The sequence below is a fragment of the Trichechus manatus genome, unplaced genomic scaffold (assembly GCF_000243295.1).
Source record: "Trichechus manatus latirostris isolate Lorelei unplaced genomic scaffold, TriManLat1.0 scaffold00062, whole genome shotgun sequence".
Lineage (NCBI taxonomy): Eukaryota > Metazoa > Chordata > Mammalia > Sirenia > Trichechidae > Trichechus > Trichechus manatus.
In genome coordinates, this window is record NW_004443998.1 from 737,671 (window position 1) to 761,943 (window position 24,273).

At 43.1% G+C, this 24,273-nt stretch overlaps 1 protein-coding gene across 1 annotated transcript in view; it reads right to left on the bottom strand.

Annotated features, from left to right (window-relative positions):
- SCHIP1 (schwannomin interacting protein 1) overlaps positions 1–24,273 on the bottom strand; it is a 70,983-nt gene that overhangs the window by 25,261 nt on the left and 21,449 nt on the right. The window contains exon 2 of the mRNA XM_004379155.1: positions 11,291–11,409. Within this exon, the coding sequence (XP_004379212.1) occupies positions 11,291–11,409 (119 nt within the window). The remainder of the gene's footprint in view (positions 1–11,290; positions 11,410–24,273) is intronic.

Here is a 24,273-nt window from a genome sequence, read left to right on the forward strand (position 1 = left end):
GATGGCACAGAGGGTGATGCTGTGGGAAAAGCAGGGCACAGCAACCTCCTGATGGCATAGAGGGTGATGCTGTGGGAAAAGCAGGGCACAGCAACCTCCTAATGGCACTGATTATGGTACTGTGCGAAATGCAGGGCACAGCAACCTCCTAATGGCACAGAGGGTGATGCTGTGCACAGAGGGTGATGCTGTGGGAAAAGCGAGGTGCTGACAACCTCCTGATGGCACAGAGAGTGATGCTGTGGGAAAAGCAGGGCACAGCAACCTCCTAATGGCACTGATTATGGTACTGTGGGAAATGCAGGGCACAGCAACCTCCTAATGGCACAGAGGGTGATGCTGTGGGAAAAGCAGGGCACAGCAACCTCCTAATGGCACTGATTATGGTACTGTGGGAAATTCAGGGCACAGCAACCTCCTGATGGCACAGAGGGTGATGCTGTGGGAAAAGCGAGGCACTGACAACCTCCTGATGGCACAGAGGGTGATGCTGTGGGAAAAGTGAAGTGCCGACAACCTCCTGATGGCACAGATGGTGATGCTGTGCGAAAAGCGAGGTGCTGACAACTTCCTAATGGCACAGAGGGTGATGCTGTGGGAAAAGCAGGGCACAGCAACCAACTAATGGCACAGAGGGAGGTACTGTGGAAAAAGCAGGGCACTGACAACCTGAGGGAAAGTGGTTGAAGAGTGAGTTGATTCTGAATGTGAAAAAGTTTTAGGACTACTTTAGCCAAAGTATTTCATTTCTTTCTTTCTTTTTTTTTATATGTACAAAAGAGATATAGGATAAAAGTCTATCCAAATAAGTCTATAAAGTGATTCTTTCTATAACTAAAATAAAAATTCTAAGTAATAAGGAGGCATAGTAATACATAGTTTTTCTTATTTAGTGATACATAACAGTTTGTCTTACAATCAATGGTGTATAAGAGTCAATGAAAATGGTAAAAACAATAATAGCAGCAAACGCACTGGCACAGCACTGACTCTGACCCAGGCACTCTCCCGAGCGCTTTCTGTGTCATCCTCACAGTAATCCTGTGAAGTAGGCACAGTTATGGTGCCATTTTACAGATGAGAAAACTGAGCCCCGAGTTAAGTCCTTTGTGCCTATGGCCAAATAGCTACTAAGTGGCAGAGTCAAGATTCAAACTCAGACCCTCTTCCTCCCAAGACCCTGCTCCTAACCATGCTACACTGCCTTCCTAATGAACCGATCTGGAAAGAGCTCTGAAGTGTGTTGCTAAGTGGGAAACGACAGATGCACAATATATGCAGACGTACTGTGTCAGGATAGCCTGCGGAAGAACAAACAGAAACGTGGACGCAGTGATTGTCTCTGGTGAGAGAAACCAGGAGACTGGGATGTGGAGGAGATAAGCTTTTCATGATGCTCTCAATTGTACTGTTTGATATTTTAAAACTATGTCTAAATATTCTACCACTTTAAAACAAACAACAATAACAAAAAAATGCTTTAAAATTATGGCTATTTGACCTTTCTCCCCCCTCATAATCAATTGTAAACTGCAATACATAAGGGTTCCTGTCTTCATCAGAAATATTTTCCATGAGTTTTAAATGCACATGATAATCTGCATGAGAACAATTTGAGGGGCACAGAAAATTTTACAACAGGACTGAAAAAAGGGATTGCGCTAAACCTCCCGATGACACAGCTCACCTGCAGCCGCTAAGGGTGTTTCCCAGCAGCAGCTAATGCGTTTGTGCCTTCCCAGAGGGACTTGGTCTTGACATGAGCTGTGTGTGTGCAGACACAAGTGAGGACCACTGTCCAAGGGAGTGGAAACTGCAGTAATAAAGTCATGACAGCTTGTCAAAGACAATGTGCCAATGAAAAATAATTCCTAGAAGCTCTTTTAATTAAACATTCAGCTGTCCACTGGAGCCATTTTTAAATATAAAATGCAGCCCTGTGGACTTTTTCTCCTAGCCTCCCACCCTTGTACAGTAGCTAAGGCAATTGAATTCTCACTGGTGATAAAAAAAAATTCATAAGACAGGGTACAGCTGTTTATGCTGCTAGCAAGATGTCAAATTCCACTTGCACAAAATTAATTGCACCTAATTAAACTGGGGTTATTGGCATTATTGTAAAGTGAGGCTATTTATTAGACAAAGAAAATTTCACAAATACCAAGTTGCTTTTCTTTCAGGTTCGTGAAAGAGAATTGCTTACATAATTAAATTTATTTTGCCATTTTTATTTTATTACTCCTCAAAACATGCACTTCAAATCTTGCTTCATTTTGGAAATTGTGTCATATTTTAGAACACTAGAGGTGATCCTTGGAGGGACAGCATAAAAAAAGATAGGCTGTCTTGTAGACTACCCAGTAACTTTTCAAATAGTATAAAAAAAGAATTCATAAGCTACCATTTACAAAGAAATGTACCTTTGGACTGCTTATATGAAGAGGTTTTCTAAGCAAATTATTACTATGCATGAAACAGATTGATATGAAGTTTAAAACATATGTTGCACGTTATAAATAGGTTGTGCCTATTTAATTATTATAAATAGTATGTGTCTATTATTTCAAGAAAGATACCACAGGGAGCAAATTTCATTACGTTTTAATAAGCAACCTCTTTCCTCCCCAATGCTGGACAGATATGACCACTTTATTTACTTCTTCCACGAAATTATGCAAAAATTATTACTGTTAGAAACAAGAGGATGATTCACTTTCCTGGCAAAATGATGTCGGTTTGACCTGTGAGTCCATGGCAGATTTTATATACAGATTCTCGGCTCCTCACATTCAAAGCTCCTGTGAATCTTATTTCTTCCAAATCTCTCTAGATTCAGTGTTATCTGTCTAGTTGGTACAGCTCCCTGGGCTAAGGTGCCCCTCTCCTCCCAGCCCAAACACAAAAGGAGGTAGTGAGTGCTTATTATTGGTCTTGTCTTAGCCATTCACCAATAAATCTACAAGGACAAGAAACAAATGACATTGATTTGGGGAGGCTGGAATGGCTGTATAAGTAAACAGTAATCATTATTAAAACCAGCTGCTCAAAATTTCCCTGGGGAATTTCTGGTTTTTGTAATATTCATGGCGTTTGGAGAGAAGGGTATAGACTATTCTAGGCTATACCATTCATTGCATACTTTATGAAAAAGAGTGTATTGGATTTTATTTATATCTGTAAGTATGGAAGTAAAATCTCCCTTGGGGTACGGTGAGAAGAGAGGCCAGAATCAGATTAATTCTGTGGTTACACAGTGGAGAAGGTAGAGAAAGTTTTGCCCCCCAATGTCATGTCACATTGCAATGTTTGCGAAAACGAAAAATTTCCTAGATTTCTACCACTAATTGCCAGTCTGTCCTGAGTCCCCATAAAAGCCAGCCACGCCAGTTTCCATTCCTTGAGTAACACTAAAGTATATAGACTCACTCTGAAATATAACGCTAACTGGTTTTAAGATTAATTTGGTCAATGAAAAAAAGATACTACTTTGATAGCAAAGTTTTTAGTAAGAAAAGAAAACCCCAACCAACCAACCCCACTGCTGTCATCTATTCCAACTTATAGTGACCTATCGGACAGAGTAGAACTGCCCCAGAGGGTTTCCAAGGAGCAGCTGCTGGATTTGAACTACTGACCTTTTGGTTAGCAGCCGAGTTCTTAACCACTGTGCCACCAGGGCTCCAAGAAAAGAAAAGGAATATTTATTTTCGAAGAATATAACTAAACCTAGTATTTCTTAGAAAACTTATTTCAGGAATAGATCATTTTCTTGTTTCCCATTAAGCTTTTAAAAACTTTTCAGTGAAACTTTCTTAAATAGAAAAAAAAAATGATAAAGGCCACAGTCTCAGTTTGAACAGGCTGATTACGTGTGGATTAGCGAATTTTGAAGAAAAAACTTACACTTCCTGTATTTGCAGATTTCAAATTTAATTAGTTGAGTTATGAAGTCATATCAAACTTTTTTTTTTTTGCTGCAGTATTAGGCATGAAATGTCTTTGTGAGATTATCATTTAACAGCTTGTCACTTTTAAAAAGCGCTTTAGGAGACAACACTGTCTGCAATAACTCGGTGGGGCTGAAAACCCCGTGGACAACTGAGAAGGACTTACACTCACAGGTACCGTATTTTTATGCAAATAACACACATGTTGTACATTTTCTGCCAACCGCGTAACTCCCTTGTGCACCGTTTTCCTAGGCACACTATGCATGTGACATGCGTGGACACATTATTTACGTGGGCAAGTTATTTGCGAAAAATACGGCAGCTTAGAGATCAGTCTTTCCAGACTTGCATGCTACTTGGTAATTTCTCACTTCATGCATATTGTTGTTAGGTGCCATCGAGTCGCTTCTGTGCACAACAGAACGGAACACTGCCGGGTCCTGCTCCATCCTCACAATTGTTGTTATGTTTGAGCCCATTGTTGCAGCCACTGTGTCAATCCATCGTGTTGAGGATCTTCCTCTTTTTTGCTGACTCCCTACTATATCAAGCATGCTGTCCTTCTCCAGGGACTGATCCCTCCTGATAACATGTCCAAAGTATGTGAGATGTAGTCTCGTGATTCTTGCTTCTAAGGAGCATTCTGGTTGTATTTACATCATGCATATAATGTTAACTTTTATAGGTAAATGCACGCCTTTTTAAGAACATAAACAGAGCTCCATTATCCTGCCAAAGATCCCACTCACTTGGGTAGGCCCCACCCTAAAAGTAAGCTCTGCATTTCAGAATCCACTATGGTGAAACCTGTGAGAGTTGGAGCTCAACGGTTGCCTTGTTTTCCAGGTCTTGCACGTTTTCTGCCTTTGACAGGGTGCAGTCTTACCACTTCTCTAACGCTTGTTTTAGTGGAAAATGTTTGCGTTTTCCTTCTCTGACAGGTTTCCGCCTTACACAGGTTCTGGCTTCCGAAGGTTTTACTGTACTTGGCTAATTAATTTTAAGTCCTCAGTCTCTGTTAAAATTGAGCATTTAGCTCTTCTGAGTGGTAGAGTCACATAAGACTATCTGGTTCTGATTCCCATAAACCCTAATGCATACTTAATGAATTCAACACATGTGCCCTGGTGTGTCCGGAGGTCTTCATACACTGGTGACCTCAAAGTTCTGATGACCCTCAAGCACTTTTGTAAGCAAGGGGAACAGCATTTCCAGCTCAATGAAGAAGTTCAGGGATTGAACTACATTAGAAAACAATTGATCCAGAGAGGGACAGGGAATATGGTGGCTCAATTGCAAATGAACATGTCCAAAGGCCTTTCTTCTGCCTCATTACCAATGGGGGATGACGGTCATTCTTTGCAGATTCTAAATTTACAGGGATAACATGGTATGTCTTAGAAACATTTAATCTCATTATTAACCATAATCACAAGGAGATCCAGAAAGTCATCATGTTCTCACGGAGGATGATCTCATCCCAGAATGTGGAGATGTAACCTCTGAAAGAACAAGATATTCTTCCTTATGGCTCAGCTTGTCATGAGCTACTGTGAGATACATGTGTATTTAGATATCTGAGTCTCCAAAGGGGGTAGATGACTCAGTGATTTTCAAAATCTGCTCTGCCAGAAGAATCTCCGGGAGGTCTCAGGGACTTGCAGGGGAGAGGTGGAGAGGGCAGTGAAGGGGAGGGGCAGCTAAGGGAAGGAACGGGGAGGCATTTTCTGGGCAGGGGTCTCCCAGTGCTTCTCCTTCAACTTCAACTACACTGAAGTTCACCATTCATTCACTCACAAATATTTATTGACTGACTAGGTACTAACCCGCTGCCAAACCCACTGCCATCAAGTTGATTCCACCTCATAGTGACCCTATAAGACAGAGTAGAACAACCCCACAGGGTTTCCAAGGGATGGCTGTTGGTTCAAACTGCCGACCCTTTGGTTAGCAGCCGGTTAGCAGTCAAGCTCTTAACCAGGCTCCTGACTGGGCATTCTTTTAAGAAATGGTTATGGCGGTGAACAAAACAGAAAAAGACCTGCTCGCTTGGAGCTTACATTTTAGCAATACAGAAAGACAAAAAAACTAATTAAAATACATATAATACAATGTCAGGTAGTGATAAGAGCCATAAAGAGGGAAAAAAAAAAAAAAAAAAAAAACAGGATAAGAGTGCTGGGTATGCTGGGTGTTTATTTTTAACAGGTTGGTCAAGGAGGGTCTTTCTGAGGAGACGATGGATGTCAACAAGCCCCATTTACTCACTGAGTTTACTAACGGCTTTTAGTGCCTTATTCTTAATTATTAATGAACACAAAAACAAACAAAAAATACTCAGAAAATGCATGGACAATGTAGGGATCAGAAGAAAACATTTTAAATAACTAAAATTAATTCCCTCAGTGAAATGAGAAAATATTATGCCAAAAATTTTGAAAATGTAAAGAAAATGGACACTTTCCTAGAAAAATTATAATTCATCAGAACTGACTCAAGACGAAATAAAAAGCTGGAACAATCTTATATAGTCATTAAAGAAAGGGAAATAATTGCTAAAGCAAACACACCAGGCCCAGATGGTTTTACAGGTAAGTTGTACGAAACTTCCCACAGACAGATCATTCCAATATTACTCAAACTTTTCCTAGACAATATAAAAGAGAGTGTTTCCCAACTCATTTTCTGAAGCCAGCTTAATCCTGATACTAAACCAGACAAAAATATTATAAAAAAGGAAAATAACAGATCACTTTCATTCATGAATATAGATGTAATAATCCTAAACAAAATATTATAAATCATACTCAATACTGTCTGGAAAAAGAGAATACCTCACAATCAATTTAGGCTTATACCAGGTATGCAAGGATGGTCCAAATTTTGAAAATCTATAAATGTATTTCACCACATTAATAGAAAAATAGGAAAAAATCACAATCATCTGAACAGATGTAGAAAAAGCATCTGATAAGGTTAAATATCCATTCATGACAGAAACTCTTAGTAAATTATAAACAAAAGGGAATATCCTTAACCTAATGAAGAGAATCATTAAAGGAAATATAAATTTAATATCATATAAATGGAAAACATCATAAGTATTCTATTCAACATCAGAAATGAGCTCAGGATTCCAACTATTACTATTTAAAACCACTGATGTATTAGGATACCTACCTTGTGCAGTAAGACAAAGAAAGATACCAGAGGCATGAGGATTGGAAAGGAATAAATAAAGCTGTTATTATGTGCGGATGACATCACTGTTTACTAAAAAACCCCTACAAGTCTACTTTATTAGAAATAATAGGACAAATGATAAAAAAGCAGCTGGATATAAGACTAGTATATAAAGTTAGTTACATTTCTGTACACCAGCAGCAAACAATGAGAAAAAATTACTAAAGAGAATTTAAGATAATATCAGAATATCTAGAAACAAATATAACAAAAGCTGTGCAATACATCTTAATGGAAAATTAGAAAGCCTTATTAAGACATATTTAATAAAATCTAAACAGAGAGACAGACCATGTTCTTCACGGATAGGAAGACTTACTGTTACAAAAATATAATTCTCCTTAAATTGATATATAGATTCAAATCAATTCCAGTAAAAATTCCAACACAGTATTCTACTGAACCTGATTAGATGATTGAAAAATTTATAGGGAAGAATAAATAACCAAGAATAAGCAGCATATTTCTGAAGAAAAAGAGTAAGAAGTAGTATTTGCCTGGCCAGATACAAGGTTTTATTTTGAAGCGATCATGTAGGATTGGTGGAAGGACAGAAACCCTAACCAATGGAATAGGATGCATTCCCACGAATGTGTAGGATATACAGAGGTGGTCTGTCAGATCACTAAAAGAGGGAATACTCAATAAATATGATGGAAAAAATGCTTATCAATATGGAAAAGATGAAATTAAGACTTTCACTCCATGCTATATCAAGAAATCAACTCCCAGTGAAGTACAGAATTTTAAAAAATCAGCACTTTCAACTCTTGGTCAGAAATCTAGGTGACTAGCTTTGGACGGTGGGGTAGAAGACGACTTGTTGTACAGTACACAGAAAGCGTTAACTACAAAAGGGAAGTTTGGTCAAATTGACTATATTAAAATTAAGAACTTCTGGGTATCAGACACCTTGAGGAAATGAAAAAACAAGGTACAATCCAGGAGAAGATATGAAATACATACAACTGATGAAGGATTAGTATGACTATTTAAAGAACGTCTATACATCAGTAAGAAACGAAAAAAAGAATCCAATAGAAATTTGGACATAAGACCCAAAGAGACATTTTACAGAAGAGGAAACAATAAACCTAATTAAATACTATTTTATGCTCATTCAATTTAAAAAAAAAAATTTTTTTTAAAAATCTGGCAATATCAAGTATTAGGAAGGGTATGGATCCACTGGATCTCTTACACACGGTTGGTGAGTGTCTAACTTGTTGCAACCATTTTGGAAAACAGTTTGGCATTCTCTTCTAAAAGTAAACATTCATGTATTTTCCTAGTAATTCCACTCCTGGGTATATACCAAAAGAAACTCCTGCATGTGCACAAGAATGTTTATGGCAGTGTTGTTTACAGAGCAAAACCTTGGCAATGACTCAGTGTCTACCATCTGAACAGTGGCTGAATAAATTGTGGTATACTCACACAGTGGAATATAGTATAGCACTCAAAACCATGGACTCACAAAAGGAAAAATGAGATAATTTCAGGACAAACAAGTAATCACAGTGTACTACACGGCTCAGCTGTGAATAATACGTGATTTTAATAACGTAAACAATGAATAGGTATTCGACCTGAAATAGTGAAATAACTGTGTAGGGAGACTGGGAGAGGGGATATGCGTGTGGAAGGGTTGTAAGAGAGCTAAATTCCAACTTTCTACAGTAGGTAGTCAATAGATGGTTATTTAAAAGGGAAAGCTATGAAAACAAGCATTTTAAAGCTATGTAGGTAAAAGGAGCCCTAGTGGCGCAGTGGCTAAGAGCTCGGCTGTTAACCCAAAGGCCGGCAGTTGGAATCCACCGGCAGCTCCTTGGAAACCCTATGCGGCCCTTCTACTCTGTCCTCTAGAGTCACTATGAGTGGAATTGACTCGACAGCAACAGGTTTGGTTGTTCGGTAGGTAAAAACCAGAAGAAAACAGCCAAGGAGTTGAAAGTTATTGCTTCTGGAGGGTGAAACAGGGACGCTGCTTCTCTTTTGTGTTGTTATTATTACAAGCCTGTAGTTATTATCAAGGAGCCCTGGTGGTGCAGTGGTTAAAGCGCTCGCCTGCTAACCAAAAGATCGGTTGTTTCAGCCCACCAGTCCCTCTTCGGGAGAAAGACGTGGCAGTCTGCTTCTGTAAAAATTTACAGCCTTGGAAACCCTATGGGGTAGTTCTACTCTGTCCTATAGGGTCACTATGAGTCAGAATCGACTAGATGGCAGTGGGTTTGGGTTTAGTAGCTATTATTAATTCTACTTGACTTTCAAAAGTAGATACATGTATAATTTTGATTTAAAACAACAAGCAAACAACCTCTCGTGTACCAGATGGATATGACAGTGCTGAACTGAGAGGAGGGACTTCTGGGAGATGACTTTTTGGTACTTTGGGGAATATCAGAGAACAGCAGGGATCTCAGAGACTACTTGGTCTAATCCCCTTATTTTACAAAAATGGGGACAGAAAATCTATGTGAATTGTTGTCTCAACTTTAGAAGCAGACTAGGTCTAACCCTGAGGTCTCCGGGTGGCCAGGCCAGAGCTGTCTCTGCCACATCCCACGGGAAAGGAAAGTGGTGCTTCAATGGCAACAGGAAAGGCTGATGTTCCAGCTCTGGAATGACGCGTGGGAGCAGCACAGGACTATCAGGAGACTGTCCTGGCACCAGTGGAGGAGCATGGCCAAGCTGGACTGCCCATCTCGATGTCCTGATAGAGCCACAATGCCCGCAAACACGCGTATACGTGAGCACGTGTCTGCTCTCTGAGTTTTGCTGATTTAAATAAATCTCTAAAAATCAGGGAATCCTTGGGTGGTTCCATGTATGTGCTTGCGGCTAACCGAAAGTTTGGTGGTTCCAGTCCACCCAGAAGCTCCTCGAAGAAAGGCCTGGCGGTCTGCTTCTGAAGAATCAGCCACTAAAAACCCTACAGAGCACAGTGCCTCTCTGACACACATGGGGTCACTGTGAATCACCGTGGACTCCATGGCAACTGGTTTGGTTTTCTAAGGATCAGACAGAAATGCAAGGCTACTAAAAGAAAGATAAAATAGAGTTAGATATTAAAATGCCTACTTCAGAACGAAGACAAGAGGGATATTTGCTGGCTGGATGAATGCATAAATGCTAATATAAGTCTCCAACATCTGGTTCAACATGATTAAAAAAATACCTAGTATTTATACAGGATATATTTACTCTTAACCCAAAGGAAGAGTAAGAAGTAACAGACACTGGGGCGGGATCCACGGAACACTGTGTGTCTTCTGTTGCCACCATCTTTATTAAAATCGTGTTTTCTATGCTTTGATTATCTGGAATACTTTCATTTGTAACAATTCTGCAGATCACCTTGCTACTCAAGGTGTGGCCTATGGAACAGTAGCCTGGGTATCAGCTGGGAGCTTTTTAGAAATGTAGACTCTCAAGCCTCACCCCAGGCCTACTGAATCAGAATCTGCATTAAACAAAACCCTCCGCTGACTCATATGCATGCTACAGTTTGAAAAGCTCTGGTCCACTGCTCCACTAAATTATAATTTTAAAATACTTTATTGGAATTAGAAGCTTTCTAAATGACCAACAATATCCTGAAATAAATTAAGATACAGAAAAGCCACTAAGAAGACAGGATAAGAACTGTAATAAACACCAAATGATCTAAGCGGGAATTGGAATTCTCAGCTACCAGTATTCATTGCAATCAACTGTATCAGGAGGGTGATGCTGGATGTTTGGGGACGGCTTAATGGGAAATCTGGTGGGCTGCCACACTTCTCTAAGCATCAGCCAGCTTGCTTAAGAGTTTGGCCTGATTCCCCCATCACACTGCAAGATCAGTATTGTGTCTAGGAGAAAGATGGAATGTAGAAATCTGACCTCAACTGGCCGGGCAAATGGGCCAAAAAGGGGGGGGAAAAAGGTGAGGAGGGAGCCGTCTATAACCCAGATAAAAGTGGCAGTATTATTAAAGGAAAAAAAAAAAGCCACCCAAGGATTTAACAGATATCTTTCATCAGACGTATACGTAGTCAGGTACCAAAACCACCAGGTGCATACCAGAAAATCAACCCGAGAGAACACTCACTCACCGAGAGGACAGGCTCGGCTTCCCACTTTTGCTACAGCTGGTGTAAATTCCCGGGCCATCATCGAAGAAGCTTCCAAGTGCCAACTTCTGTCTGATAGACTCTCTCTCATTTTTCTGTGCCTAAAATTTCAGGAAAATAACAGAATGCCGGTAAGTGGGCAGACACATCACAACCACAGGCAGCCTAATGAGTAAGTTCCTTAAACTGTAACATTAGATGAAAAATAAATAAATGGGCCACAGCACAAAAGCGTCTGAATTACTAAGAGCTGAAATTAAACCAGTCTCTACTGGTTTCAAGGAGCCCTGGTGGCACAGTGGTTAAGCTCTCAGCTGCTAACTGAAAGGTTGGTGGTTCAAACCCACCAGCTGCTCTTCAGGAGAAAGATGTGGCAGTCTGCTCCCGTAAAATTACAGCCTTGGAAACCCCATGGGGCAGTTCTACTCTGTCCTATAGGGTCGCTATGAGTCGGAATCGATTTGATGGCAATGGGTTTGGTTTGGGGTTCTACTGATTTCACTTCTGCAAGCAATTGCCATTCATAGCCCTTTAGGATTTCTAGTACAGGAATCACGATGTGGTGTTAAATGAGCTTCGGCAGGATAAAAATCAGTTGCTGTTGATCCTGTTACAACTCATGGCGACCCCATGTGTGTCAGAGTAGAACTCCTCTCCATAAGGTTTTCTATGGCTGATTTTTTGGAAGTAGATCACCAGCTCTTTCTTCCGAGGCACCTCTGGGAGGACCCAAACCTCAATCTTTTGGTTAGCAGCCGAGCGTGGTAGCTGTCCCCCACAAACCTGCTAGATAGGGCAGACCACAGCCATGGGGGCACTTTCTCCTGATCAGGTGGCTTTTATCTCGAATGTGGCCTTTCCCCAGATTGTCCCTTCAGCCTACTTTTTCCGTGACAAGGACATTAACTCATTCAGCCAGTATGCACCAAGCCTCTTTGTGGTGCCAGGGACCACATCATGATGGAACAGAGCCAAGGACCAGAGAGACAGCCCCTGCCTCCACCAAGCTTCTAGTCTTCTTGGGGACCACTGTTTCCTTTCAAGAGCTATCCTGACTGCACCAGGCTTAGAATGTGAGAAACACGGAACACAGCATCTGGACTAGCTGAAGAATTATAATGGGGCCCGTCTGTTCCATGTTTTGAAGGGAAGTCAGGTTGGTGTGCATAGGAAAAGGATTTGGTAAACTACGCAACTGTGATAATTCGGATATGTTTACAACACTTTGCTTCCCCATGAAAGACCCATAAAAACTCACCACGCTAAACTTTTAAACACTTCAAACAAAGAGACAGAAGACTAGAAATGATTCCCTTAGTTAAAAATTAAACAACTACCAAAAAAAAAAAAAAATCCAAACATAGCATGTTGGAAATCCAGGGTTGAGAATGGGATTTTGGTTTTTTCTTTTGGGGATGATGAAGCTGTGAGAAATGGTTTTATGTTCCCAGGAGGGGGTTAAAGACCGTGCTGGGCAAATTCCATGGCAAAATCCACGTCACGTGACTCAGTGTGGCTCCTGAAGGCGTGAGGTTGCCTGGATTCTCCCACTGGGGAGTGCGGAGCCATGGCGTCACTAGGGTTGGTGTCACCCCCCTCCCAGGGTGGGTGAGGCTGGCCTACAAACACCCTCCCCTCACCCCACCCCACCGTGGGCGGCGTTGCAGGCCCCTCCCCACACAGGGCCCAGCACCTCGGCCCCACCCTTCCTGTCCCCACAGTGGCAGGTGCAGGCCTGCCCGCTGCCATGGACCCTGGGGTCACTTCGGTGTCACCCCCTCTGACAGTAGTGATGTGACTGGCTGGAGCCATGTTTGCTGCCAGCATTACCCAGAAGTTACACGTGAGGGCTCTGAGCCACTGTCTGAGCATGAGGTGCCAGGGTGAAGAAATGTACAACACGCAGGGCCAGAGGAGAAATGACTTAGCTTCATACCCAAGTGAACTACAGCATACCTATCGCTTTCCAGTTGGGTCTGACTCATGGTGACCCTCAGGGCAGAGGAGAACTGCCTCAGGGAGCTTCTAAGGCTGTAATCTCTTTTTTTTTTTTTTTTTTTTTGGCCAATTCAACTTCTGTAAGTGTACAACTTATTGACAGCAATTACAATAATCAGCTGTATATTCCTACCTGTAACCAATGTGATTTTTCCATCACCGTTAACCCTCCTCTCCCCGCTCCCTCCCACCCCTGGTGACCACTAATAAACTCTGATCTCTATACATTTGCCCGTTCTTGTCTTTTTATGTAAGTGAGGTCACACAATATTCATCCCTTTGTGATTGACTTATTTCACTCAGCGTAATGTCTTCAAGCTCCATCCATACTGTAGCATGTATCAAGATTTTATTTCTCCTACTGGCTGAACAGTATTCCACTGTATGTATTTACCACATTTTGTTTATTCATTCATCTGTTGATGGGCATTTAGGTTGTTTCCACCTTTTGGATATTGTGAATAGGGCTGCACTGAACATGGGGGTAAAGTCTCTTTGAGTCTCTGCTTTCAAGTCTTTTGAGTACATACCTAGGAGTGGAGTTGCTGGGTCATACGGTAGTTCTATTTTTAGTCTTTTGAGGAACTGTCACACTGTCTTCCACAATGGCTGTACCACTTTGCATTCCCACCAGCAATGAATAAGGGTTCCAATTTTTCCCCACATCCTCGCCAACATGTGTTATTTATTTATTTTTTAAACCTTAGCCATCCTGGTGGGAGTGAAATGGTATCTCACTGTGGTTTTGATTTGCATTTCTCTGATGACCAATGACACCAAGCATCTTTTCATGTGTTGGGTGGCCATTTGAATGCCCTTTGGTGAAACATCTATTCAAGACCCTTGCCCATTTTATGATTGGGTTATTTGTCTTTCTGTTGTTAAGTGGTGGAAGTTTTATATACATTTGGCTTTAGATTCTTGTCAGATACATTGTTTCCAAAGATATTCTCCCAGTCAGTAGCTTGTCTTTTCACTTTTTTGGTAAAGTCTTTTGATGAACAAAAGTTTTTCATTTTTCTAAGGTCCCATTTATTTATTTTGTCTTTTGCTGTTTGTGCTTTTATTACATTAGATAATCCACTGGAGCCTATTTCCAAGGCTGTAAATCTTTATGGAAGCCGACTGCCACATCTTTCTCCCTCAGAGTGGCTGGTAGGTTCAAACCGCTGAACTCTGGGTTAAGACTTTGTCTGCCAACCAAAAGGTCAGCGGCTGGAATTCACCAGCCGCTCCTTGAAGCCCTATGGGGCAGTTCTGCTCTGTCCTATAGAGTCTCTATGAGTTGGAATCGACTCAACGGCAACAGGATTTTTTTTTGTTGTTGTTGTTATTGAAAGTTGGACCTGACAGCGTTGGCCCTGCTTGTTCTCCTAAAAATTTTATGGTTTTAGCTTGCACATTTAGGTCCTTAAACCATTTCGAATTTGTTTTGTTTATGGTTTGAGGCATGCATCCTGTTTCATTTTTCTGCATGTGGAAATCCAATTTTCTGAGCACCATTTATTGAAGAGACTCTTCTTTCCCCATTGAATGGACTTAGCACCCTTGTCAAAAATCAGTCGACCACAGAGGTGTACGTTTATGTCTGGACTCTCAATTCTATTTCATTGACGTATGGGACTACTGTTTCCAAGGCTGTAAATCTTTATGGAAGCAGACTGCCACATCTTTCTCCCTCGGAGTGGCTGGCAGGTTCAAACCGCTGACCTTTGGGTTAGCAGCCGAGCGCTGAACCACTGTGCCACCAGGGCTCTTTGAAGGACAGTATACTATAGTTTAAGCTGCTCTGTCCCATATGGTAGTAACCTGTCACATGTGGCTATTTCTATTAGCATTAAACTTCATTAAAATTCACAGTCACGCCTGCAGCATTTCAAGTGATCAGCAGCCACAGATGGCTAGTGGCCACAGTACTGGACAGTGCAGGATGGAGCACCTAAGAGTGCCGGCAGTGGGTTCCAACCGACTGCATGAGAATCTCCCGCAGGGTCTTTCAAATACACATGTCCGGGCTCTAGCAGCAGACATCGGGACCTTCCAGTCCAAGGACAGCTCATCTCAATTCTCCTTTAATACTTTTTAACCCTTGGCCACTGCTTTATAAGTATTCTTCCAACTTTCACAGTGACCTGTATCTATATCTCAAATGTGGCCTTCAGATACAGCTATATCTATATCCCCCCATTTGGACATATACCAGTGTAACTGTGTCTTAACAGGGGCTATCATATGTGTGTGTGTGTGTGTGAATAAAGCCACAAAGAGAAACACTGCTTTTATACAGTTACAGATGTAATGCTGATTTCATATTCTTCACTGTGCTGGCAGCCCTGAGAAAGTAACCATAAGGCTGGAAAGGGAAGCAAGAATGACTTTAATTTTACTAACCACTTGCAACTGTGCTGTTGGGAACCTTAATTAAAGCAAACCACCCATCCAAATATGCAGGACTGGCACTTGGGATGGTTCAGCCAAAACAGAACCGCATTTCTTGACATGTTTATTTCAAACAAATTCATTTCAGAATCCTCAAATGCGCCAGGCAGATTCAGTGAAGTCAGTGAATCTATCTCTCAAGCCATACAACAGACAAAGGAGTTTCTCACCCAACGTCCTCCTCAATCAGAAAACTGTTGAGTGGAAGTGAGTATCCAAATATAAAATCAGGAGGTGACAAGATGCGTGCTAACAGGTAACACTCATCAACAAGCTGGTGTCCAACATTAGCCTGGGGCCTGGTAGACGTTTGACTTAAGAAAACACCTATCTCGGGTGTGAATCTGTGAACACACCTTGGATTCCACGTCTATCTTTCCTGATGAACTTGGTACACTGGAGGTGTACATATTGGGGGAGGCCTTGACATATCCCTATTTCCATTAATTAGCATCCTGTGCATACTTTATGAATATTTCATCAAGTTATGGAGAACTGTTTATGCCACACTCTCTCTTCCTCCCCTCATCTCCCATTAAACACATCCAAGTGTAAAGAAGACTATAAACTTCACCTATAATCTTGCCACTTAGAGAAAGCCCATTGATAATATTCCGGCATATTTCCTTCCAGTTTTTTATCTTATGTGCGTATTTTTTTCCTCTTCAGAAAGTTGGGATCAAGTTGTTTAATACATTGTGAGAATTTTCCTCATATTATTTAATATTCTTTAAAAACACAGCATTTAATGGTTGCATATCATTCCATCCTATCGAGTTACTCACTACTGTTAGCCACTTGGGGTCCAGTTAAAAATAACATGGAGTTAGCATTTTTACATAAATCCTTGTCCACATGTCTGATTACTTCCTCAGCATAAGTTCCTGGAAGTGGAATTACCCGCTCAGCTGAGTGTGAACATTTGTTGAAGCTCTTGGCACATTTCACCACGTTGCTCTAGAGAAAAGCTGCTCCAATTTACATTTCCACCACCTATGTAGATGGCGCGGCTTCACCATATCCTGGCTAGCAATGACCATATTCACTTAAAGAAAAAAAAATTGTTTTCAATTTGATAGGCAAACAGTGGTCTTGTTTATTTTATTTGAGGTTAAATAGTTGAAAACGTTTTTTAGTTACTGTATTTTCTCTTCTCTGAATTACTTACTCCCAGATTTGCTTATTTTTCTATAGGGGTCTGAGAGTTTTGAAATTTTTATATTAAGGGTATTAGTCCTTTTGATTTTTAAATTCAAGTGTTAGTTAAGTCAATAGCTTGCTCCCTCTGTCATGTCTCTGATGGAGTTACTTCAACATGCCCTTCCCAGTCCAGAGGTAAAGGAGCTCACTTGAGATTGGAGGATTAAAAGAGAGAATTAACATAAATTGTTTATCAGCCATACCTGGCCCACAGTAAGCCTGCGATACGTGGTAGCTATTACGGTTGCTTCTCTAACAATTACTGCTTTGAAGATCAGGAAATTGAGGGTGAGAAAGGCTAGCCAGCTGTTAAGCAGAAGAGGTAGGATTTAAGTCCAAGCTTTCTGGTCTCAGATCTTTCTGCCCTTTCGTGCCACCCTGCCACATTGAAGAGTTAGGTGTTCAGGCTGAGAACGGTGGACACCATGTTGGGAATATTATGCACAACTTGAAGAGTTTAAAGTCAGGAAAGGTGTGCGTCAGTGTTGCGTCCCCTCACTATACGTATTCAATCTGTACGCTGAGCAAGTAATCGGAGAAGCTGGACTATATGAAGAAGAACGCACCATCAGGATTGGAGGAAGACTCGTTAACAACCTGTGTTACGCAGATCACACAACCTTGCTTGCTTAAAGTGAAGAGGACTTGAAGCACTTACTGACGAAGATCAAAGACCACAGCCTTCAGTATGGATTACACCTCAACAGAAAGAAAACAAAAATCCTCACAACTGGACCAATAAGCAACATCATGATAAACGGAGGAAAGACTAAAGTTGTCAAGGATTTCATTTTACTCAGATCCACAATCAACACCCATGGCAGCAGCAGTCAGGAAATCAAAAGACACATTGCATTGAGCAAATCTGCTGCAAAAGATCTCTTTAAAGTGTTGAAAAGCAAAGATGTCACCTTAAAGACGAAGGTGCACCTGACCCAAGCCATGGTGTTTTCAATCACCTCATAGGCACGTGAAAGCTGGACGATGAATAAGGAAGACCAAAGAATTGATGCCTTTGAATTCTGGTGTTGGGGAAGAATACTGAATATACCATGGACTGCCAAAAGAATGAACAAATCTGTCTTGGAAGAAGTGTGACCAGAACGCTCCTTGGAAGCAAGGATGGCGAGACTACGTCTCACATACTTTGGACGTGTTATCAGGAGGGATCAATCCCTGGAGAAGGACATCATGCTTGGGAAAGCAGAGGGTCAGTGAAAAAGAGGAAGACCCTCAATGAGATGGACTGACCCAGTGGCTGCAACAATGGGCTTAATTTAGCGTAACAACAATTGTGAGGATGGCGCAGGACCGGGCAGTGTTCCGTTCTGTTGTACACAGGGTCACCATGAGTCGGAATCCACTCGACAGCACGTAACAACAACAAAAGAGTCATGGATCCACTTCTTTCCTGGAATGGATGCGATGCTTTTTCAGAGAAGGAGAAAACACTTAACTGCAAAGCGTACATGCCAAGGCCTCACCATAAACACAAATATGTACAATACAAACATCTCATCAGGCCCCCCGGCACCACTGTTCAGCTTTCCTTTTGGAACAAATGCAATTCTAACATTTCAAGTAACAATGATTAATTGACTAGTAAAATAATAGGTTTTTCTCTTCAAGTTCAATGTATGGAAACTAATTTCCTTTCTGTTGCTCACATGTGTAAAGTGTGTGTGTGTGTGTGTGTGTGTGTGTGTGTGTGATTTCAAAGGCCTTTTGTTCTCTAAGGAATTATACATGCAGAGCAATTAAGGCCTCTAATCCCCGAAGCCCAGAGATGCTCCAGGGTGAGGATGGCTAAGTGCGCAGGTGAAAGGAGAGGCTGATTCAAAGCCGCCCGGCGTGCCTGCGCTTAGGGCAAGCCCAGACTTGTCCGTTCCTACAACGGCCTTGGGAAATATCCCATAAAACAAAAATGAAACATCTAACATTGATATTGCTAGCTAAAAGCAAAAGGGCCACTGAGGGATACCGGCTCATCACCACGAGACAGAAAAGCTATTCAGACCAAGACAGGAGTAAAAATGCGCTTAGAAACTCAGGTTTTCCAGCCTCAGGCAGTTATTGTCCTGCCTGTCGCTCAGCCCCCCACTGCTACCCCCTGTGCCTGGGCAGATAAGGCTCACAGTGCGAGCCATCATCTCACAACAGAACACTGAACACTCTGGGACCCCAAACGCCAGCGTGCAGCATTCCCATGTGCCACTGTTCAGCGGCAATACCCCAAACCTGACAGAAGAAAGGGGGACATTTGGTAAAGGAATAAAAAGTGAAATGCTCTGCTTTGGTAGGTATCGTCTATCTCCAAACCTAGTAGGTCCCCAAATCCCTTCCATTCTGCTTTCAGGATTCAGTGCCTGCCAACCAATGCCATTCCCCCTCTCCTCCTGGCCTGCCTCCACCCCCCTGGGCCAGTTGACAACACCAGCCTCCTCACGGTTACCTGGCTAACAGCATCCTGTGTCTGGGAAGCAGCCACCACCCAGTCTCTAACACGCTAATCTACATGCATAAGTTTGTAAGCAAAAATTGGATATTTTCTGCATTTCCAAAATTTAATCAATGAAATGTATTTTTGTGGAGGTATCTTTGGGGCCACCAGTGTTCTCAGGAACACACTTCGGGAAATAACACCCTAAACCTAAAGCTGTCTGGTGCTCCAGTAAAACCAGTTGTCCTTAAGCTGATTCCGACTCATGGCAACCCCATGTGCACCAAAGTAGAACTGTGCTCCATAGAATTCTCAATGAATGATTTTTCGGAAGATCGCCAGGCCTTTCTTCCGAGGTACGTTTGGGAGCACACAAACCTCCAACCTTTTGGTTAGCAGCCAAGTGCATTATCCATTTGCACCACCCAGGGACTCTTATCTAGTGCTCCAAACTCAAACCAAACCCACTGCCACGGAGTCGATTCCCACTCACAGCGACCTTATAGGACAGAACAGAACTGCCCCGTAGGGTTTCCAAGGCTGTCATCTTTATCGAGGCAGACTGCCACATCTTTCTCCTGCAGAGTGGCTGGTGGGTTTGAACTGCCAACCTTTCGATTAGCAGCCGAGCGCTTAAGCCACTGCACCACGAGGGCTCCATGTGGTGCTCAGGACACCACAAACAGCTGCTTCCTTGTGACTCCTGTGGAGGTGAAGGAACCCATACAGCCAGAAAGGGCCTGTCTGACCAGGAGGAAGAGGCCCCTCAAACACCCCAAGCTACGGATGTATTTACAGAAGCCTGGCCTGGGGGGCTGGGGGACCACCTGATGAGAACAGCTGTGGAGCTGTGGGAATAAAAGCAGGTGTGAGCTCTGCAGCAGGAGCATCTGGGCCTGGACAGGATTCCACCGTGGGAAAGGGGCGCGGGAAAAGAAAGCGTCCCCAGCATTTCCTGTCTTCCACCTTTGCTGGGTGAGCCCTTCCCTTCCCCCAGCTCCGTTTCTTCCTTTCACTTGTTCACCTTGGGGACTGAAATGCACGTTTCATTATTAGCTGTGCTTGTTTTGAGGAGCCTTGGGTGGTGCAAGTTACCTGTGACTGCCAGGAGCTGGAATCCACTCGATGGCAGCGGGTTTGGTCTGCTAACCTAAAGGTTGGTGGTTTGAACCCACCGAGTAGCTCCATGGAAGAAAGGACTGGAGAACTTCTTCTGGAAAGATTACAGCCAAGAAAACCCATGGAGCAGTTCTACTTTGTAACACATGGGGTCACCAACAGTCAGAATGGACTCGAAGGCAACAGGCTTGGCTTTTGTTTTTGTGTGTGTGCTTGCTGCCTCAGCACTAACGCACTACTAACCCTTACACGTACCACTTCTAGCATCCTCTTTCTTATCTGCCTTGTTAAACTGTTACCTGACTTCAGCGTGCATATGGTTCACCCGGGGACCCTGCTAGGGTGCAGATTCTGATTCAGAGGCAGGGCCTGACACCCTGTGTTTCTAACAAGCCCCAGGAGCAGCAAGAACTTAGCTGTTTCACAGAAGGTCGTCCTCCCTTTCTAAGCTTAGGGATCTCAAGGCCCTTGAACGCCATTCCTCCACCTCCTGTACGGGTGCTGTATCCCCGGCTCTGGGAAACGCTCCTCAGGCCATGAAGTAAGCACTCTCCACCGATGCGACAAAGAAAAACAATGTATCGCCGGAGCAGCACTTGCTAAGGACTGCGGGCCGCCTCCTCCAGAAGCTGAAGGCACACTGGCCTCCAGACAGGATTTAGGATGCCAGGTGTTGCTGGGATGCCAGACTGCCTGGAGGAGAACCGCACAGATGGCTCAGGTGGACAGAACCAAGACTTCTCTCCATCACAAGTCTGTCTCAACCAGTACTTCTCAAACTTGACCATGCATGAGAATCACCGAAGGGCATGTAAAAACGGAGACTCCTTTTCTGATCCGAAAGGTCTGGGATGGTGCCTGGAATGCGTCTTTCTAACAAGTTTCTAGATGCTGCTGATGCTGCTGGTTTGGGAGCCACCCTTTGAGAACCAGAGCTTTAAACAACTGAATAGATCAAGCAGCTAGATGAAACAGAGTTGGTTCTTCTCTAACTGAGCACAAAGATGTTCACGTGGGGTGTCCAAATAGGCCCTGGAGCCAGGTGGATTTCATTTGTAGCTGCTGTCCTCTGCCAAGGCCATGCCAGGATGCCTGTTTTGAAGCAAGTAACCATTCCCTTGCTTCAGTGCTGCCTATTGCCTGGTGATATCCGGCATCACCTCCATCAGCAGCATCCACCGGGGACTGCAGCTGGGATTCTGGAGCTCCCTGTGGAAAAGCCCTCTTCCTTTAGAAAAAGGGGGTCACTCTGGTTTCTTTCCTCGGCTTTTCTCTAACACAGGCAGAGTGTGGGGGAGTCAGTGTGTGGGGAGTCAGAGGCTTTTAACCATTATGAACAGGAAGTACGGAACTGATTTGCTCATTAGGCAAATTCTATTAATTTTCTTTAAGGCAAAAATAAAGCTAATGGCACTGTCTGAAATATTTCTCAGCACAAATGTTTTCTCATTGAGGAAAACCACGGGTTTGTCACTGGATCAAAATGTGAAAAGAACCCTCTACAAGAAAATAAACGGTACAAATGCTTTGAACGTCAGCGCACAAAGACTTGCGCCATGTAGGTTATTTCACGTTCTTGCACCTTATTTTATCCCCTAGGAAGAGCTGTTTCATTATTAATGGAAATATAAGTTAAATAATGTGGTATCTATTTTATCACTGACTGTATATTAAGTTTCACATTTTCTCTTCATTTTTGTATTTCTGCTATTTTCCATTTCAGAAGCTTATGCTAAACATTCCAGAAATGTCATGATAGACCACCTAACACAGGTTTCCTGAAATGCTGTTGAAATCTCCTGTCTTTGCATCCTTGTACCAGTCTGCCCACACAAGGTTCCCCGGACTAGACGTCAGTCCTGGCTGTTGGGCAATGTCGAGGCCTTTGGGTTCAGCTAACTCAGGATGGGACGGCTGGCCATGGACACCAGAACTCCAGGGGACCCCAAAGGGGATAGGATGCAGGGGCCCAGGGTCTTCTGACCTGTTTCACTTGAGAACTGGCTGATATCCAAAGTGTTCGGATGCTGGTCCACAGGATGGAGAGTGCTGCTGACAATAGTTCCATCATGAGGCCGCGTTCTTTGTCACGCTGTTGTTGTTGGGTGCTGTCGAGTCAATTTTGACTCATAGTGACCCCCTGTGACAGAGTAGAACCGCCTCACAGGGTTTTCCAGCTGTGACTTTTTGGAAGCAGCTCACCAGGTTTTCCTCCCATGGAGCCACTGGTTGGGTTTGAACCACCAACCTTTTGGACAGCAGCCAAGAGCTTAACTGTTGTGCCACCAGGGCTCCTTCTCGTCATACTACAGGGGGCAATATGTACAGAAACAGGCAGATAGAAGTACTCTTGTACAAAGTCCCTAACATTTGAATAGTCTGTTAAGGATTGGGGGATGAGGAGGGCAAGGTATTTAACAAACACATCAGGTTGTTGAACGGGATCCTCAGTGACGGTAAAGGAGCCCGCCCTAGGTGCAATTCACAAAGGTGACTATGCGCTGTTTATCCAAAACACGAACTGCTGGGAGCATCCTGAGCGTATTCTGGTTCTCAAACAACTGCCTACATAGACTACTTTTTAACACCGGACTGAGTTAGTCCAGCCCGACCACAGGGCTGCCTTATCTGGCAAGTCTATTTTTAACAGGCACCATTTCAGAAGTCTATAAACCATCACAGTCATTCAGTGTCACTGCCACCAACACAACAGTCCAGAACACCTACAGTACGGTTGTGGAACAGCCAAAACTTAATCAAGCCCCAGGAAACTGGTGTCCTCAACCACCCACATCATGGCAGACTTAGGATTTGGGGAGAGCCAACCCACGTCACGGGCGTGGTTAGAAGGGAGATGGAGTAATGCAGGGGGCTGGGGTAGGGGGCTCACAGCCAAGAAGACCCAACTGACATCTTGGCTCTGACACTTATCAGTGCAAGTTATTGCAACTCTTTGAGCCTCGGTTTCTTCTTTTGAAAAAAGGACATCTACCTTACAGGTTGTTTTAAGGATTAAACGAAATACTATATAGAAAGTGCCTGGCACAGTCCCTGGCAGAGAAAGAAAATTAATTCAATGGTAAACCCAAAAAAACCAAACCCGTTGCCATCGGGTTGATTCCGACTCATGGTGACCTCACGTGTTTCAGACTAGAACTGCACTCCACAGGGTTTTCAATGGCTGTATGTAATCTTACAGAAGCAGATCACCAGGCTTTCTTCCGTGGTGCTACTGGGTGGATTCGAACCGCCAACCTTTCGGTTAGTAGCCGAGAACAAACCGTTTGTACCACCCAGGGATATTCAGTGGTAGTTGTTGTTAAAATTAAAAGCAGAACTGAAGTAAGCTGGCGAGAAGAGAGGGATAAAGAGCCAGAGGTCTAAGGAAAGAAGAAGAGAGAAGAGGAGGAAGCAGACACGGTGGAGGAGAGCAGAAACCAAGGAGAGGAACCACGCATGAAACAGCGGGCGAAGCGTGGGGTGTGATGATCAAGAATAAACATAATGTGTTCAGCGTTAAACTGGAAAATCTAGCTCCCTGGAACAGCCCGTTTCCTAGCCATGCTGGCTAACCAAGGCGCGCTGATGGCGTGATAGGATAGCAAGAACCCTGAACTCAGAGCTGGGAGGCTTTACAACTTCCAAGATCAACCCAGCCAGTGTCCCCCCTTAAAGAAAAGGAGACCTAGCAGTGGCCCAGAAAGTGGGGCCATTTTCCCCAGGTGGCTCAGGTAGGGCTAGACTCCAGGGTTCTGCGACTTACACAGAT